General features: G+C 40.5%; 2 protein-coding genes across 4 annotated transcripts; both read right to left on the reverse strand.

The window, feature by feature from the left end:
• Window positions 1-6,792: 6,792 nt before the first annotated feature.
• Window positions 6,793-10,256, reverse strand: LOC101169103 (hyaluronidase-1). 3 transcript variants are annotated; one of them, XM_011474791.3, is made up of 4 exons: window positions 9,911-10,256; window positions 8,764-9,655; window positions 8,593-8,682; window positions 6,793-7,135 (listed from the first exon to the last, which is right to left on the reverse strand). In XM_011474791.3, the coding sequence occupies exons 2-4, from the start codon at window positions 9,652-9,654 to the stop codon at window positions 6,809-6,811; spliced, it is 1,308 nt and encodes a 435-aa protein (XP_011473093.1). In that variant the 5' UTR covers window position 9,655; window positions 9,911-10,256; the 3' UTR covers window positions 6,793-6,808. The 3 variants fall into 3 exon arrangements, with proteins under 3 accessions (XP_011473093.1, XP_004068670.1, XP_011473092.1); XM_004068622.4 differs by having other exon boundaries at window positions 10,099-10,254; XM_011474790.3 differs by lacking the exon at window positions 9,911-10,256 and adding an exon at window positions 9,788-9,811.
• A 2,348-nt stretch (window positions 10,257-12,604) lies between these two features.
• Window positions 12,605-18,707, reverse strand: LOC101155920 (hyaluronidase-2). The gene is made up of 4 exons (XM_004068739.4): window positions 18,459-18,707; window positions 17,183-18,155; window positions 16,698-16,787; window positions 12,605-15,041 (listed from the first exon to the last, which is right to left on the reverse strand). Exons 2-4 carry the CDS (start codon window positions 18,110-18,112, stop codon window positions 14,652-14,654), a joined length of 1,410 nt encoding a protein of 469 aa, XP_004068787.1. The 5' UTR covers window positions 18,113-18,155; window positions 18,459-18,707; the 3' UTR covers window positions 12,605-14,651.
• Window positions 18,708-19,306: the final 599 nt, after the last annotated feature.

The following is a 19,306-nucleotide window of genomic DNA, read 5'->3' on the forward strand; positions in this document are numbered from 1 at the left end:
AGATTTTACCCAAAAGGTAATTTATTTCAGAACTATATTTAGAAAATATGAACCACTTGAATAGGAAGTTTCCATTTCTTTCTGTTTGATGATTGTAACTTGGAGTCCATAAAAACATGAATTTGATATTTCATTAGGTTAGAATTCTGTACAAAGATGTTGAAACTCGTGGTGGGCTGCACTGTAGCACACTGACCAGCTCAGTGGCCTTGTGGTAGAGCGTCCTCACTGTGACTGGAAGGTTGTGAGTTCAAATCTAGACTTTGAAAATGGAACCCAGTGCCTCCCTGCCTGACATTCAGCATAAAGGGTTTGGATTAGAGGGTTAAACCACCAAATGGTTCCTGAGCGTGGCTGTGTCTGCAGCTCACCACTCATGGGTCAAATGCAGAGAACAGATTTCACACACCAAGGTGTGTGACAGCTAATGGGACTTTACCTTTAACAGTGGTGAGTGCTCTCACCTCACAGCGAGAAGGCCCTGTTTGCTATCCTAGCTGGGTCCTCTCTGTGAGGAGTTTGCATGTTCTCCATGTGTGGGTTTTTTCCCCCAACTCAAACATGCTTCATAGGCTAATTGATTCATTTAAATTACCTCTAGATGTGTATGTGTGTGTGTGTGTGTGTGGGTGTGGGTGTGGGTGTGGGTGTGGGTGTGGGTGTGTGTGTGTGTGTGTGTGTGTGTGGTCTGCAACAGACTTTCAACCTGTTCAGGGTGGCCTTCGCCCAAAAGTATCCATCATCTATATTTTTTGGGGTCAAGGGGTCGCTACTCTCAGCATGGAAAGAAAGACTTCACTCTCCCTTTACATCAACTCCAGGAGGATAGCGGAGCCTTCCCAGGCCAGTCCAAGGCCACAGTCCCTCCAGCATGTCTTCAAATGGTCTGTCATTTTAAATCACTAGACTTTGTGGGACAAAAAAGGGAACTTTGACTTGAAGGCTCTCACTGAGCAGCATACTTACCTGACCGAAACAGGAAAAGGAGTCACAACAACTGACCCAACATTACAGGAAGCAAGAGCTGGGCCTCGCTCCAAGCAAAAACTCAGATGGGCTTCGTCACACAGAATTATAGACTAATAATATTACCAAACCAACACAGAAAAGCATTTTTCTCCCAGAATGCAGAGGTTCAAAGATCAAGTTATCTATTTAAAGTCCCACTCCAATCATTTTTTGATTTATTGATGCAGCATTCCCAGTGGTCTTTTAGGGTGTATGTAGAATGGGCACATTTGGTCCGCTTAAAGTGTACCGGGGTTAATTGTCCCCCGATGATCCGGGACAAATCTTCAGTCTGAGTACACCCAAGCCGACTCTGGTCCAGGACCAGGAACTGCTTTCGGACCCATCTTTGGAGGTGGTCTCGGTTCGTTTCCAATCGGACTGAGCTTCGGTTCACTTTGGGATTCCTCATTCTGAATACAATCTGTCCTCGGAGCAGAACAACTGAACCAAAACGACCACCGTAGTCGATGGTCACGTCACGTAAACGGAGAAGAAATGTAGCAACAGATGAGCCGTGGACAAACAAGCAACAATTGTCGTGTTATCAAACAGGAAAAAAAGGATTAAAGTGTTTATTTGTTACAACTTTTGTTTTAACACCGCTGATTTACATGCTGTTGTGTGTCTTGTTATGCAGGACGCGCCCGGCGCTGCTGTGACGTCATCCTAAAAGCTACCATGTAGTTCCTTGACAGAATTCTCTTAAATCAAATCCTCAACACCACAACTATGAGACAATGCAACTCATTGAAATATGATCGAATGAATGCAGGCCCATTAAAACAGCTTTTAGCATGATGCAAATTGCTCCTCACTCTTTCCTGACAATCTATACTTACAAGCATACCTTCTTAGCTGTCTTCTTATCAGTAACCAGCCTGCAGCATGCCCACACCGGACCGAAGCAGCAGTAAAACGGGTGTTCAAAATTGGTCGATGAAATATGAAAGTTAAATCATTTAAAAATCCTGACAAGGATTGCAAAGCGCAGGTTCCATAATTAATCTCTAGTTGCTTTGCCCCTTGTAATTCCTGACCAATGAGTGGTTTTGTTTACAAGCTTTGGTTCGAATCCGGAAAGGCCACATGACGGCACTCTGAATACAGACCAAATGGACTCAGGACTCGGTCTGGACCTAACCCTAACCCACTCCTAATTATGATTATGCCATTTTTAGTCCAACTCAAAAACCTGTTATTTTCTTAGATATAGTTTCAGTAGTTCACTAGAAACTCACCTCTGAGTGACTGTGAGTCTGCTCCCACTTCCCGTCATTTGTTTACATGCTCTCCCGTTGGCTTGCAGAGTCTCACAATCCCAAGCAGACATTAACAGTGAAACAAAAATAGCAGCTGTACAGTTTTGAGCCAGATGCCAGCTCAGACAAGAAAAACAAAACACAGTTTTTATCGAAGTGGATCTTGAAGCCCCTGGTTTTGACCAAATGTGAACCCTAAAACAGTGGTGGACTTGGCAGTTTGGGGGCCCCATGGGCGCCTACAGCGTTTGTGTTATTTTTTTTCAATTCTTTCCTAAAGTGTAAAAAACGTTGAATAACTTCCTTAGAGGTCCAGTTTTAGACAACGTCTAATGTTTTGATAAGAATTTAAAAACTGAAATCACATTTAAATGTTAAAGAAATGTATTTTACATTATCTACATTATTTTACTTGGAAAAATATTACATTTATTAAATGCATGAATGCTTATCCCTCACTTCCTATAAGGAGCAAATGACAATTTTCTGTCTTTTCTTTAATTTGTCAGGTTTTACTAAAGAAGACAAAAGAAACAGATTTTTTTTTATCCTGTTCTTGGTTTTTCTTATTTTATCCATCTTTCAGCACTTTTGGAAGTATGGCAACAAATGTCTGCTTTCTCCTTGCCTTTTCCTCTTTACGCAGCCACTCCATGACTCTGCTTCATTTAAACACTTTTAAAAAAATTGCTTTGATTCATCCTTTAATCTCTGCCAGTTTTGATGGATAGAATCATGGTTTTCCCGCCCAAATGTCATCTAAAGACCACCAGACCCAACAAGAAAAAACACCCAAATTATTAATCAGTGAGTAAGTAGCAGTAATAAATCATCCTCTATGTATTTATTCCTGATTTGATTGAAAAGTCCAGCTTATTTTTAATGAAATTTCATCCACTTTCTGCAGTCGGTCAGAGAAAAACATGAAATTATGGACGCCTTCTGAACTTCACTTACAACAACTGACGTTTTGATATAATATTAAGAACAATTAAGAAAAAAGCTAAGTGAAAAAACACAAATATTTAAACACTACAGGAGTTGTAGTTCCTCTTAATAGCCTGTCATGAACAAAAATAGAAATTGTTCTTGTATTTTACTTTGCATGAATTTAGGGGAGATCAAAAAAAAGAACATGTCTTTGTAATACTCAATAAATAGGATTTGGATTTTTGGAACCTGTTTTGGTGAACATAAAATTTCCAAGTATTATAAATTCTATCTAGTATTTTACTGGTTAATCAAACTATGTGCAGACTGAAATGAACAGAATCAGATCTAATAAAAACTTAGAATAACCTGAGGGGAAAGCATGCACCTCAGACATGAATTAAGCCCAAAGCAAACAAGTTAAAAGGCAAAATGCCACCAATCATGCTGAAGCTAGACATGTGTCACTCAATAAAAAGAGCTTTAGCTCAAACGGTAAAGCAGCTGTCAAACTGTTCACTTCATGGCTCACTGCAACAGCTCACATGTAGTTTTTAAACCTACACTGGTCCCAGAGAATCTTTCAACGTATATGGGATTTTTTTTTTATGTTACCAGGAAAATAAATAACTTCCACCTCTGTTCTTGTAATCGGTGTCAAAAAAGCTGCACAATTTGGTGTGTTAAAAAGATTTCAGCTTTATGCTTGATTTATGCAGGATTTACCTTACCAAACAGGAGCTGGATACACATCTTAGTCTGTGCTGTACTTCAGTCTAAAACATCCCACTGTTTCCACTTACCTCTGAAGCTACATTCACACCTGAAGGCAGGTTCTTGAATGAACATGTGGCGTTCACACTGGATGAGAAGGGAGGGGATTCTTCTTTTTCTTTTGCTACTGTTCACTAGTGCATGTCCGCCACCTACAGCTGGAAGAGGCTTGGTGCAAAATGTCAAAGTGGTGCAAATTTTGTTGCTTTCACAGCTCTATTCCGCTATATAAAAGACTTGGTGTCATAGAATTCTGGCACAAACTAAAATTATTCATTTGTCCTTCATGATCAATTTTCAAAAACTTCAATGAATTGAAAGGGACGCTTTCCATGTCACTACAGAACCCAAGTCCCTTTAACTTTCTTTCTGAGAGCGGTGTGAACATACCTTAATACCTCACATATGGAATATGGATTTCAGACATTATAAGATCATACGTTAAGTCTTATAATGTGAATAAAGTTCCATTAATGATCTAATAAAAACTCTGCATTTCTTTTTTGACAAAATTGTGTAGCTGAAGGTCATTTGTGTTCCTGAGTTGTGAAAACAAGTTGAGCACTAAGTCCTGTTGTAAGAACGGCAAAAATAAAACAAATAATCCTTTTAAAAAATGCAACCTGTTCCCTTCACCAGTTATTTTATTTTCATTTTCCTCCCAATTTATGAAGTTTAAAGGTATGAATAGTCCATTTTAATGTGATTTCAATTCAGTTTGGAGCTTTTAACTGAAGAAATGTTGCTTTATGCTGTTTGGTTCTCTCAGCTGAATTCATAATTGGCACAACTGCTTGAAAAAATACCCCAAAAAACACCATTTTATTTGATTTACACTTTTTTATTATGTTTTTCTTTAATTACAATCATGCAGGCTTGTGACCTTCATGGGTGACTTTTAGTTAGCTCTCCAACAGCTCCATCTGGTGGTCATAAACAGGAATTTAACATAAATTCAGAATTTATTTAGTTTTCATTTGATTAAAGTTACAGCAGAAGTTGATGTGGAAAGATAGTGGTAGAGACATAAATCTAATATTTTTAATCATTCTTTTCCTTTAGTTCATTTGTTGTGATTTGTATGTATGACCCCTCCCTCTGCGGTAGGACTACTACAGCTTCTCAATGGTGTCAACCAGAATTAGTAGTAGGTGTGCCTTCTGACTTGCATAATTTCTCAAACCATGAAGGAAAAATCGAGTCCTCTAATGAGGAATACATTCCAAGAGTCAGACCTTCCAAGGCCATTTTTCTTAATGGTCTTGATTTTTTGCTGTTTACATGGTTCTGCTTAACATTCCTCCCATCAAGTTACTCCTGACTCTAATCTCTCTTTCAACAGGGTGAAGCATCAAAACATCCTTCAACTGGTTGATGCATTTGAAACTAAGAAAGAGTACTTCATTTTCCTGGAGCTGTAGGTCACATTGGTTGGTGCTTCTGTCATCCATTTCATTTGGATGGTAAAAGGTCCCAATGCAACGTAAAGCTTTTACTTTAGGTCCATTACTTCCCAAACTGAATTCCTTGAAAAGGAAAAACCTGGACAACTCCTATAGGAAGGAATTACAGAAACGAGAAATGACCTAAAAGGTCTTCAAAGAGGACTTTCTGTTACCCTCCCTGAAGGAAACACTGCAGACTCCTTTGGAAAACTGAAACTCTGCTTAGGACAAGCTGAGACAAACATTTTAGTTTAAACGAACTTTTTCCACAAATAAAGTAGCTAAGATCAATGTTCTTATTTACTAGGCGTTTTCTTTTTTACTCTTTTTTTTAAGCTTGTCACAATTTTTGCTTCACATCTTTGACGATTTCTTTTGAAACTAAACTCCAGAGAACTTTGAATCCAGCACGTTTCCACGACAACGATCTGCTTTTTTTTTTTTTTTTTTTTTTGCCTGTACAAACCCAGCTGACCACCAGCCCTTCAGTAAGTACCACAAGAGGCTGACCGTTCTCCTAAACCCCGAGCCAAAGCTGCTGCTCCTGCTGCTGCCTCAGGAGAACCACCTTTGTCTGGTGAGCTTCCACTCCTCTCAGCCCACCTGTAGCGGTTTGATGATGTCATGATGACAGCCAACTGGATGGATCCAAACTCATGTCTTGAACAGTTTCACCTCATTTTCACTTTCTCTAGATATTCCTCTTGATCTGTTCTGACAAATTACTTTGTTCATCCACACACCTTCATGCACACACACCCACACAGTATTCAATTAACGTGTTTATATTTTCCCGCCATCTCCTCGTTTTATATTTTCACCTTGTTCTTTCTTTGAGAAGAGAATTTACTTCCTGAACTGTTGAGATTGATCGTGAAAATCATTCTTTGAATCAATTTTTAGATAAAAATTAATACATCCTCATTAATGAGTAATGCTTTCTCCCTCTAAAGAGACAAAATCAAATTCCTCATGGAATTGGACCCCTTACACGATTCATATATCCCTTGTGCTATCTTGTGGGGTCCAAATGACCCCACCCTTACATTGATGTGTTCTCCCTACCATGACAAAGGTGGATAAAGGTGGAAAGATTTCATGTAATCCATGGACACCAGTGAAGATCACAAATCATTGAAGAAAAAAGGTTCAGAGCACTGTACAGTGGGTCTAGATGACCCCACTCCCAACGTGCCTCCAAGGCACGTTAATGTTGGGAGTGGGGTCATCTGGACCCTACAAGACAGCACAAGGGTTAAGGAACAGCTTTGATAAACCAACCATCAGGGTAAACCATGGTTGCATTGCTGTCCACTAATATTGTCACAAATTTTAAAAAATTTCAAAAATTCAACAAAACAAAAAAAGAAACGAACAAGGGGAAAAAATTTATTCCTGAAGTGGCTTTGAGCAGTTGTCACCACTCCATCCAGGGAAGCACATACACTGAAACTTGGATTTCATTTCTTGGACCGTGCGTGCCGACATCTCTCCTAAAACAGTGTAGTTTCTCCTCCCTCCGGGTCCCTTCCTCGATATCAACTTCCACGCAGCAGGACTGAGGTGTAGATACGCCCTGGGTTTGGGGTCTTTCCTCTGACATCGACCGTGGGAGGAGCACACGGTCTGACTGCACAGAACAGCAGCTGAGGTCACGTTGACCAGGTAGGAGCCCAGAACCTCATCGATGTAGGATTTGACTGCTTCACAAGTAGCCTGGAAACAGGAACCAGAAAATCCCAACTATACTTCAGGGACCACTTTTGCCTTCACGTCTTTTCCAGCTCTTCAGCGATTCATTCCATTGATACTAACCATTTACAGATATTCATCCTAGAAGTGGCCCTGACACTCATTAGTCCTCAGCCTCAATATTTTAAACAACTTCAGGGTGGGGATTGAGATTAAAACCCTTTAATCTCTCTTTTAATCCCAAACTAGGGCCCACTACATTCACTTTCTGATGTATGTAAATTTTACAAATTTTTTTTAATCAACAGGTACCAAATAGATCATATTCAATTAGCAGGCAAACAAATGCAGACACTCACATACTACCTATATATTTGCATTAGAAATGTATACACTTCAAACTGAACAATTTATTAGGGAATATCTAAAAAAAATAAAAAAAATATCAGTATTTTTTTTTTATTCTCTTAGCAAAATCTAAGCAAACAAAACCAGATATGCTCAAAACATGAGAGTAAAATCTGAAGACTGCAAAAAATGAATTGCTAAAAAAGTAAAGACCTTTGTTTCAAGAACTATGGTCTTTTTTTGTGTCTTGCAACAAAAAAATATAAAAAAGGTTTTTCAACATTAATCTTTGTTTAAGAAAACATGTCTCAGTGAACAGATTTTATTTGTGAAATAAAACAATTTTACTTACCCCATTGACAGATTTATTGCCAATTTTAAAGAATATTCAAATTTTGGGAATTTTTGAATTATTTGTTGGGAGCCTATTTCTGCACCTAAAGATGTTTTTTTATTGGTTTTGAAAAATCATTCAAAGTACTAAATCCACACGTTGTTGTTGTCTGAGATGTTTTTTTTTTTTTTTTAATTGTTGCGAATCAGGAATCAGGAACAGACTAAAAATTGTCATTGGAAAAAGCTTGTAGCAGTGACGTATTCGCTATAATCAGCAGCACACAAGCTTTCTGCTCCGCTTCATTCTGATGCCTCCTCTTGCAGACAAATAGATCGAGGCAAGACTTTGTTTTCCTCGTCTGAGCTAAAATCTGGATCAAAACTGTATGACTGGATAGCTCCATCATTGTTCGTCATTTTTGCTGCACCAGTAATGTTAGTTTGGGGTTTTGAGGGGCTGTCGGCTAGCAGAAGACCTTGTAAACAGATGGATGATGGGAAATGGGGATGGGCTTACTCCGCACCAACAGTTCCGCCCAAAAATCAGAGGTGAATTTCCAATGAACTCCTGCCTTTCTGCCCAAAATATATCCTAGAAAATGACAGGTTCTTTAATTTTGCCTAAAAATTTCATAATCATAATCAAAAGACCCCTGGGAACACATTAACAGTAGATCAAAAGTTGATCAGAGTGGGACTTTAAAAAGGTATTTGAAAGTTCCAGGTTCCAGTTTAAGGAATCTTCATATTTCTCAGTCGCACTAAATTCCATAATTGGACTACGTCTCCGTTTGTACCTTCGACTTGGAAAAGATGCCGTCCCCCCAGAGCACCACCCCAGCAGATCCCAAAGCAGCACTCTCCCCAACCGTGTAGATCAGGTGCTCCTGTAGGACAAAAAAAAAAGGAGAAATGGATCACTCCAGCTTTTCAATACCAACAACTGGCTCTAAAAATCCACCACTCGCCAGAGAGAGGAAGTCCAGTGTGTAGGTGTAGACGATGCGAGCGTAAGGGAACACGGGCAGACCGGCAGGAGGAACCCCTGCTGCAGCTCTCAGGGCCTCCTGCACCCGGTGGTAAGTGTAGAGGAGCACCTCTCCTCCGAGGCCCCGCATCTCAACACTGAGGTAGATGTCCGGATACAAAGCGGAGGAGGCGTTCCACAGCCAGGACAGCTGGTCATTCCTTTTCATCTCCACAGCCGGGCACTCCCCCGTATAGTTGGTGCTTTTGAAGGAGTTGTAGCAGTTGGGGAATCCATAATAACCCCACAGACCGTTTGGTCTTAGTGTCTTCCCCAGTTTCACGGTTTCCTCCATGAATTTCCTTCCAGCTTCCATGAACTCCAGCCGGGCTGCAGCATTTACCTGTGCGGGACTCCAGTCTGGATGTCTGGCTCTCACCAGTGCTTCTGACCCCTCCCAGTACACCTGTTTGCTGTCCCAGTTTCTCTCCCACACAGGCCTCCAGCTCTCCCAGTCCACCACAGCCAGCCCCTGGAAAGCGCCGTCAGGGATGAAGGTGCTGATGTTGGAGCGGGTGGCTCTAAGGTGCTCATCGAGGCTGCAATTTTGGGGCAGCCCTCCATTGATAGGATCACCCTGAACAGAGTATCTGGGGTAAAGACCGAGCTTTTCTGCATAGAAAATAGTGATGTTTCCCCCCATGAAAGTCTGGTTCTGGTTCAAGACGATGCTAAACATCCCCAAGTCGAGGTCAACGCCATACTGAGAGAGGCAGCTGGCGGTCGGGGCGTTCCACACAGTGAGAAAAGGAGACCAGGAAAAAGAGGAAGATGATGATGATGATGCAAACTGCAGTTTAGACAAGAGGACGACGAGCCAGAAAGACCACATCCTGCAAAGGAAGAGCAGAATGTCAACCATCCTTCAGAAAAAAGGGAAGCAGTATACTTAAAGTTTACTTTGATATACTATTGTGAACTTAAAATGTTCCAATGTAGTCTGAAGAAGTACTCAGTATACTTACATTACATGTACATGCTGTATACTTGCTATACTTGTACTAAAGTAGCTTCTACTTTAAAAACAAAGTCTTACTTTTTGATAAAGAATGTTTTAAATTGGGAGTTGAAAAAAATAGAAGTCTTACTTATTAAACCTCTCCTCTAGTGTCCAGCTGAAGAAAAATAGTATTTTGATCCTTTTTTTTAGTTTTGAAAAGTCTGCATTAAACTGAAATGGGCTTCACTGATTTGGTATTAATTGTTTTATTTGCTTCTTTAAGCAACAAATTCTTCAAAAATAAGAGCTAGCTCGGTCTGGGAAATGCTGACCTACCTGGTTTGGAATTTTAGTTGTGAAAAATAAAGAGTCAAAGTCAAACTAACAGTGGAAGAAAAAGAACGACATGAAAAGCGAACCAGGCTGGCATTACTTCACCATCTTGTGACAACCAATGGGAGGAGACTTGATAATCACGTGACACCGCTTTAAAGTGACAGGCAGGTAAAATCGTCTCCAATCTGCTCTTCTGAAGCGCTTCAACGTTTCTAAACGCACCAAACGGCTTATTTTAACGATGTTGCACATCTACAGTCAGGACCATAAATATTTGGACATAGACACATTCTTTTTATTATGTTTCTGTACATTACCACACTGAATTTTAAATAAAACAACTCAGATGCCATTGAAGTGCAGACTTTCAGCTTTTATTCCATGGGTTGAACAAAAAGATTGCATAAAAATGTGAAAAACTAAAGCATTTTTTAAATACAATCCCTTCATTTCATGGGCTTGTAATTGGGTTAAGATCAGGTGACTGACTTGGCCATTCAAGAATATTCCACTTCTTTGCTTTAATAAACTCCTGAGTTGCTTTGGCTGTATGTTTTGGGTCGTTGTCCATTTGTATAATCAAACGCCGCCCAATCAGTTTGGCTGCATTCACCTGGATCTGCACAGACAGTCTGTCTCTGAACACCTCAGAATTCATTGGGCTGCTTCTGTCCTCTGTCACGTCATCAATAAACACTAGTGTCCCAGTGCCAGTAGCAGCCATGCACGCCCAGACCATCACACTGCCTCCACAGTGTTTTACTGATGATGTAGTGTGCTTTGGATCAGGAGCTTCTCCACGCCTTCTCCAGACTTTTCTCTTGCCATCATTCTGGTAGAGGTTGATTTTGGCTTCATCTGTCCAAAGAATGTTTTTCCAGAACTGTGCTGGCTTTTTTAGATGCTTTTTAGCAAAGTCCAATCTAGCCTTCCTACACTTGAGTTTTATGTGTGGCTTGCATCTTGCAGTGTACCCTCTGTATCTACTTTCATGGAGTTTTCTTTTTATGGTAGACTTGGATATTGATACGCCTTTCTCCTGGAGAGTGTTGTTCACTTGGTTGGCTGTTGTGAACGGGTTCCTCTTCACCATGGAAATGATTCTGCAATCATCCACCACTGTTGTCTTCCGTGGACGTCCAGGTCTTTTTGCGTTGCTGAGTTCACCAGTGCTTTCTTTCTTTCTCAGGATGTACCACACTGTTGATTTTGCCACTCCTAATACTGTAGAAATTTCTGGCATGGTTTTTTTCTGTTTTCTCAGCTTAATGAAGGCTCCTTTCACCTGCATGGAGAGCTCCTTTGACCGCATGTTGTCTGTTCACAGCAAAATCTTCCAAATGCAAGCACGAGTCCTCTAATCAACTCCAGGCCTTTTATCTGCTTCACTCATAATGACATAACAAGCACACACCTGCCCATGAAATAGCATGGAAGTCAATTGTCCAATTACTTACGAGCCCATGAAATGAAGGGATTGTGTTTAAAAAAATGCTTTAGTTTTTATCATTTTTATGCAATCTTTTTGTTCAACCCATGGAATAAAAGCTGAAAGTCTGCACTTCAATGGCATCTGAGTTGTTTTGTTTAAAATTCAGTGTGGTAATGTACAGAAACTAAATTAGAAAGAATGTGTCTCTGTCCAAATTTATATGGTCCTGACTATAAATCACGAAGGTTTATGTCTTGCAAAAGTTTCCTGTAACAAGCAGAGAATTTCACTGTCATCAATGCCACTCCCAGGGGATTATTTCAATTTTGTCATTTTAACTCATTACCTCCCATCTTCAAAATCAAGAAGTACTCAAAACAAAACCCTCTTTTGCAGATTAACGGAACTGAAATCCTAAATAGAAAACGCAAGAATAAATATGTAACTGATGCTGTCTGTGAAAAAAGATTTTGGATTTTATGACAAGAGCCTGCAGGCCATTGGACATTTTAAAACAGGCCGCACTTGGCCCACAGGCCGGACCTTGATATGTCTGTCCTACAACTAGGAAAACATCAAAGTTTTTGAATATCAAAAACTGCAACTTTTGCAGCCGAAAACATTATTCTGATGGGTTACTACTTATTCTTTATTCAGGATTACTGTAATACAGGAAATACAGTGAATCTACTGCTACCACAAACCAAAATTTACCTTCATACATGTGGAGAAAGTAAAGTACTTGCTATATTTTTAGAGAATTCAATTAATATAACAGAACAAATAAATGAATTAGCTCACTCAAGGCCAACAAACCTGGTGCAACTACCTGTTAATGAAGAATAACTGTTTATATATAATTTTCTTTTTTTCCAATTCCTCTTTTTGGGTGTTCCTCATTGTTTGTGTTCTAAATTTTGTAAAGTGGTATAAAGGACTTGTTTCCACTGTCTGTAATTGTTTTCATGTTCAATAAAGTTGCTAAACCTCCATAGAGAGCTCAGCATCTCTACTAACATTTACATAAAATCAACTGTGGAGCAAACCAAATAAGTAAATAAACATAAGGGGGAAAAAAGTATCAAACCATGTAGAGTTTATTGCAAAGATTTGAAGTATATATAGATTTCCTCCTCCAAGTGACTCTCAAGCAAAGCCATAATAAACTCTCCCTCAGCCAAATGTACGTGTGAGCTTTGCTCGGCTTTTAAGTGTAGCAGAAAAAGCACTCATGAGCTGCAACACCCTATAATTAGGGGGTAGGAAGTAGCACGGCAGCAGTCCCTTAACCACTCCCTTCACCAGAGGTGAACCAGAAGCGTCCCCTAAAAATCGACTTTATAAAACTCCAAAAACTGCAAAGAAAAATAAAAACTCGTGCAAAATACAAAATGCTTAAAAATAGAACTCAAACATTTTTATTGGCAGAGACTGATGTATGAAGTAAGAAAACAGTATAGGTTTGCACAAACCAGCATCATCTTGATTTTCTTCTTATAAAGTTAAAAGAATTGATCACATTTCTATAAATTGAGACATCTTATATTTTATAAAAAAATCTAGTAGTCATGATTTGTACATAAAAATAGAAAAATATATTTAAAAATGCAAAAAGTTCCAAATAAATACAGGAGCCGATTTAAAAAAAAAAAAAAAAAAAAAACTCAGCGAGAAGTCATGTTAGAAAACGGACATGACAGTTTTATGATGATCTGGTAAAACTTTGGTAAACCACTAATGCTGCGTTCACACCAGCCTCTGCAACACACGTTCAAGCAACCATTTTTAATAAAACTCTCACGTTCACGCATCACTATAAAAGTTTTGATGTCCATTTTTGGGCTGTACATACAAAATGCACGTCCACTGAACGCACCTTGAAAGTTGAACCATTTGAACTTTGACCAATCAGAGACTCGAGTTTTGTAGTATGGATGGCGCCCCTCTCCATTCTCATGCACTTTGGGACCAGCTGGAATTATATGACATCAAGTCTTTCATCTATCGTAATAGAGCTGTAAAACAGAAAGCCTGGAGCAAGATTCAAAAGATTTGCACCACTTGGACATTTCACACCAAGCCTCTTCCAACTGCGAGTATTGGCACTAGTATTGGGTAGCGACAGACCTGTGTGGACACCGTATGCTAAAAACGTGTTCAAGAACATACATTTAACGCGTTCCTGAACGCGCCACACATGCCAGATGTGTATGTAGCATGATAGTGAGCACTTCCCCCTTGCTGAGATAAACCATCCCACCTCACAGGAGTGCCATATCAAGATACTGAAGACAGAATGATTATTGCACAGGTGTGCCTTAGACTGGCCACTCTAAAATGTGGCATTTTGAGGGGTTTGGGGACTTAGAAAACCAGTCAGTATCTGGTGTGACCACCTCATGCAGTGCAACACATCTCCTTCACAAAGAGTTGATCAGATTGTGGAGTGGCTCATGGTGGCGGTGGGGTTCTGGTAAGCATAGGTGTATGTTGTGGATGAAGAACAGAGGTATTGATGTCATTTTGAGTGCACAGAAATACTGGGATGAGATCCTGAGGCCCATTGTTGTGCCATACATCCAAGAACATCACCTCATGTTGCAAGGATCTGTTCACAATTCTTGGAAGTTAAAACAGTTCATTTATAGCCAGCACACTCAATGGATATATTACCCATTGAGCATATTTGGGATCCTCTGGATTTAAGGCATTTACAACAGCGTGTTCCAGTTCCTGCCAATATCCAGCAACTTCGCAACTTCGAGGAGTGGACCGACATTCCACAGGCCACAATCCACAACCTGATCAACTCTACGTGAAGAAGATGTGTTGTACTGCATGAGGTCAAAGGTGGTCACACCAGATATTGGCCGCTTTTTAGTATCAGGCCATGTGAAATTTGAAATCTGGCGTCTAGAAAAAGTGATGAAGGAAAACTAATGAAAAGTGTCAACAAGGCCATTTTCAAAAAGTGCTCCTTTGTTTAAACATAAATTAGAAATAAAAAAAAATTTAAAAGCCACTTTTTGTAAGCCACTTACAAAGTCATTTTTCTGCTTCGTTTTTGCAACACTTCACCATGAAACTTAAAAGCTATGCCTACTATCAGTCTTTTGCATTATTAAAGAATCACAAACACAACCAGTAATATGACAAAAGGTAGAGCTGAGGCTCTGGTGTGGGACCCTAAACCTATTTGGCGCAGAGAGTCGGCCTGATCACAGCTTTCGCCCTGAAAACCACTGTAGCACTGGCACTGGAAGTCTGTGTGCAAGCTGAACTTGTCTGCTCGTCCAAGTTCACCAGAGACCGTCAGCTTGCCGTTCTGTCTTTGGATGCTGTGGGTGACAGGGTTCAGGTGCAAGTAAACATCACTGTCTGGATCCTTGCGAAGACAGCGGCCGTGAGAACTACACAAGTTCTGGCTGCATAGCTCCGCTGCCGTGGAGACGTTGAGGAGGTACGGACTCAGTGTTTCCCGAACATATGCTTCCAGGTCAGAGCAGGTAGTCTGGAGAGAAAACAAACACTCTCAAACAAACTGCCTTTGTCCTGAAGGTCAAAGACAAACAGTGGTTTAACCCTCGAAATCAACAGTAATTCTTAGCACAACAACCAAACTTGATGTTTGATTAAAGGAAATTCTACCATCACATGCAAGATATGACATAAAAATAACAACTCGGTTGATTTTTGGCTCTAAGCTGAAATTCACACATTGAAGCAACATGCATAGGAAATTCATTCAAGAAGTTTAACCTAAACGGATCTAGTTTTTTCTTCCTAATGGGTTAAAGAGAAAAACACTCTGCAATTCATGCTGAAAAACAGGAATTGCTTCATAATTCTTGAAATTACTGGTAAAATTTCAATCACAAACATCAATTTCTGGTTGTTCAAAAAGACAAAAAGGAAAGGTTTTACTTCAATTTAAAAGACCCTCTAAAATGATGCATTGTGTTTTTTGGTGTTTTAACATGTCCTTGTGGCATACATTAAGAGAATTAAGTTTAAAATTGAGTATTTCCTCATTCAAATCATTGTGAATCACGAGTGGACAGAAAAACGCTGTCGAAAAAAGCTTGTAGTCAGTAGCATGCCACAAGCTCCCTGCTCCGCTCCATTCTGATGCATCCACTGTCAGACAAGTAGATCCATGTACGTCTTTGTTTTCCTCGTCTGAGCTGGAATCTGGATCAAAACTGTACGGCTAGATAGCTCCAATATTGCTCACCGTTAATGTTAGCTTGGGGTTGTGAGGAGCTGTAAGCTAGCAAGAGACAGAGTAAACAAAGGGATCATGGGAAATGATCGGAGGCTTACATCCATGTCAAATGTCCCACCCACAACTCATTTGCAAATTTCTACTAAATTACTGCCGATCTGTAGACACTATGTCCTAGGAAACGACACAGTTTTTTTTTGTTTGTTTTTTAGTTTTGCTAAAAGCAGCACAGTCATACTGATAGGATCACTGGGAATGCTTTTACAATCAATCAAAAGATGATGGTAAGCTTCACAATTACCGGTGTGAAGCCTGTTGAGACAACTGTGTTGTTAATAAAATTGAATTGAACTAAACCAGGAATGCTTTTAAACTGTAAGGGAGACAGAATGACATGTATTATCTATTGATGGATAGCTGGAGCAACAGCTGTGTGTGAGCAGTAGACAGGAAAGAGCAAACCAGTAAATCACCAGACAGAAAACCTCAAGCGGTTGTTTCTTAAGGCTTGCTTTTCCAAAGAGCAAACAAAAATGACTATATACTTTAAAAAAAAGATTCAGACAATGCAGTTCTTTTAAAGACTTTTGGAATGATAAGCTGAACTCAGGAAAAACAAAATAATTGCACATTGCAAGAAAGAGGAGCGTATGAGGCTAAATAGGACTAAATGATCTCTCAATAAGGTTTTATTTCATAAGACTGTTGGTCTGAAAGTTGGAATGGAAACTCAGAACAACGATGTTTCATTTAATACCAATTAAAATGCAACTTAGCAAAATGTCTTCTAATGAAAAGCGTGGAAAATGGTTTAAGCCAGAATCAGGGGTAAAGGTGGCTGAGGGTCAAATGACTTCACATGTGACGGGGTGGGGGGGTGGGGGGGGGGGTTATTAAAGCTTGGCTGATGCTTGTTTTCACGCATTGTGTATGAGTGCTTACTTTGTTTCTTGCATATGTCACATCTCCCCATAAAATGATTCCGGCTGCTCCCAAAGCTGCGCTCTCCCCGATGGAAGACACAAGGTCAGCCTGGAAAAGACGACTCAGCACGTTAGTTTCTCCAGGCAAAAATTAAAGCTTTTAAACTGAAAATTAAACCAAAAGGGACAACGTTTTTATCTGTTCATGCTCCCCTTTGGAAAACTTTCTGGACATCGATAAGCTGGATTTTTCAACGTGACCAACACCCATCCTGCTGGCGCGCTCATATGAAAGGCACCAACAGGAAAGAACTGTGGGTGCTGATAAGAATGACTAAAGTGTTATTTCTCTATGCAGCATGCACCAAAATTAAGAAGTGACCATTTAAAGGTTTTGCGGCATGTGTGATCTGCTCACGGGCACATACATGTAAGGGAAGGAAATCTCAACATTTTTGAAACAAGGAAAAGAAAAAGCAAATCTGGGAGAGTTTAAGGCGTCACCTCTGTCAGCTGTTCCAAAGAGTTGATGTAAGTGGGCCGGGTGTAGACAAAGACAGGACGTGCCAGCCCATCTCCTGATGAAGCCAAGCGCATCCCCTCCTTTACCCGGTTCCGTACGAACTGCCGTCCGGAGGCGGTGGAGCGCAGCACGGCGCCCATGTATATGGAGGGAAACAGGGCGGTGCTTTCAGTCCAAAGCCATTCCAGCCTCTCGTTGCGGGCCACCTCCACATCCGGACAGCGGCCCGTGTAGCTCACCATGGAGCGCAGGTAGTCGTGGTTGTAGCAGTCGGGGAACAGATAGAACCCCCACAGCTTGTTGGGTCTTAGGTGTTTGGCGCGTCGCAATGTCTCCAGCATGAACTTTTTGGCTGAGAGCTCAAACTCCTGCTGAGCCACTCTGTTCACCTGCTCCAGTGGCCAGGTTGGGTTCTTCTGCTGCACCAAAGCCAAGGAGTGGTTGCGATAAATATGTTTAGGTCCCCAGTTACGCATCCATATTGGGCGCCACTCTTCCCAGTCAATGACGGCCAGACCCCTGGCGTCGGCTTCAGGTATATACCTCCGGACACCTTCCTCCATTTTTTCCAGATGCTTTGTGAGACTGGCCACCTGTGGCAGCCCCCCGTTCACTGCCATCTCATCCAGCTCCAAGTAGGGATACAAACCCAAACGGTCCTTGTAGAACATGGTCAAGTTCTGCCTGACGAAGCCTTCGTTCGGTGTGGCGACAATGTGGAACTGGTCCAACTGAAAAAACACCTGACGCCATGGGCCACATTCTTGAGTCGGGGCATTCCAAACCAGGAGCAGAGGCTTTTGGGGGTACAGTGGCCACTGCGTGGGTTTGAGTCCCAAAGCACACAGGTTGTCCCAAAGCGTGACAATCAACAGGTGTACTTTGAAGTCAGACAGTGTCCAGAGGAACATGTCTTCAGCTGTAGACTGACAGAAAAGACTGTCCCTGTTTGCTCTAAAAAAGAGAAACAAATTTTCCAAAAATATATTTAATTTTTTTTTTCATATTTGCAGGTTTCTACACTAAAACAGAAAAATTGTATGCATTTTTAATTTTATTTTATAAACTACTTTTTTATTAAAACTACAATCAGGGAAAGTGCAAGATTTTTTGAGCATCCTTTTTTTTAAATCTAATACTATTTCTTGCCATTTTAATGTAATGACAGTGTGCTGATGGGTTTTTAGTAATATTAATTATAATAATACTAAGAAAGTCGAGGACCACGTGGATTTCCATGCAGGTAAATAAACTTACCTTTCTTGTTAGACCGTGGAAGCATTCCCAAAAAACAGCTTTATAAACAACTTTATCCGCGTTCTGACGGCTCCTCCAAATAAACGATGCTTATATAAAACACAGCAATGCTGCGGAGAGCATTAAAAAAAACCAAAAGCTTTACTTCTTATCAGGAAAGCTCGTATCTCTGAGTGAAGAAACGTGGTCTCTCCCCCCCCGCGATGCGATGTTCGCAGTTTAAGTTCTTTGACTCCTGAGTCAGGCCAGACCACTTCCAGGATGTTCCATTCTGAGGGGGAGATGGGGGGGAGCAAAGACCAACTTCACCGGACATCCTATGAACTCTGTGAGGGGCTCTCAAAGTTCAGAGCTACTTTCTGTGAACTCCTAAAAAAAGCCTCGTATGTCATATCATTAAATGGTTAAACTTCTTCTTCTTCTCTTTTTTCTTAAAGAGAAATTGACCGTTGTGTCCTCAATGGGCCAGTCCGTCAAGCTGAAGCAGCAGCTCGACGAAGCGGCCAAGTCAAGTTCCAAAGAAGGTCACAGCATGTATGTGTCACATCCTAAAAATAAGTTTATGCACACTAATAGCCTTCCAATGAAATTATATTTATTTTCCCCCCATTAGTTTATTTTATAGCTAAGCATGTCTTGATTTCCACACGACCCCCCCCCCCCCCCATTATGAAATTGAAACAATCCAAGAATGTGATTGTCTAACTTTTTTCTCTAAATCAATAAATGGAAAATTTTGCAAGAGTGCATGCTGCAGCCAAAGACATATGTAGGAGGTTACAGTTGTGCATGCAGCAAACCAGCTGATGACAGTAACATTTTACTAGACCTCTCATACGAAGCAGATT

The sequence above is a fragment of the Oryzias latipes genome, chromosome 5 (assembly GCF_002234675.1).
Source record: "Oryzias latipes chromosome 5, ASM223467v1".
Classification (NCBI taxonomy): Eukaryota; Metazoa; Chordata; class Actinopteri; order Beloniformes; family Adrianichthyidae; genus Oryzias; species Oryzias latipes.

Coding starts and splice junctions, on each gene's coding strand:
- LOC101169103 (XM_011474790.3), bottom strand. Junction 8,683..8,763: donor CACTGGACTTCCTCTCTCTG/GCGAGTGGTGGA, acceptor TTTGTCCTACAG/GAGCACCTGATCTACACGGT. Junction 7,136..8,592: donor GCATCTTTTCCAAGTCGAAG/GTACAAACGGAG, acceptor TCCTGTTTCCAG/GCTACTTGTGAAGCAGTCAA.
- LOC101155920 (XM_004068739.4), bottom strand. CDS start 18,112: ATGTTCCTCTGGACACTGTCTGACTTCAAAGTACACCTGTTGATTGTC. Junction 16,788..17,182: donor CTTTGGAACAGCTGACAGAG/GTGACGCCTTAA, acceptor CGTCTTTTCCAG/GCTGACCTTGTGTCTTCCAT. Junction 15,042..16,697: donor TGACATATGCAAGAAACAAA/GTAAGCACTCAT, acceptor TTTTCTCTCCAG/ACTACCTGCTCTGACCTGGA.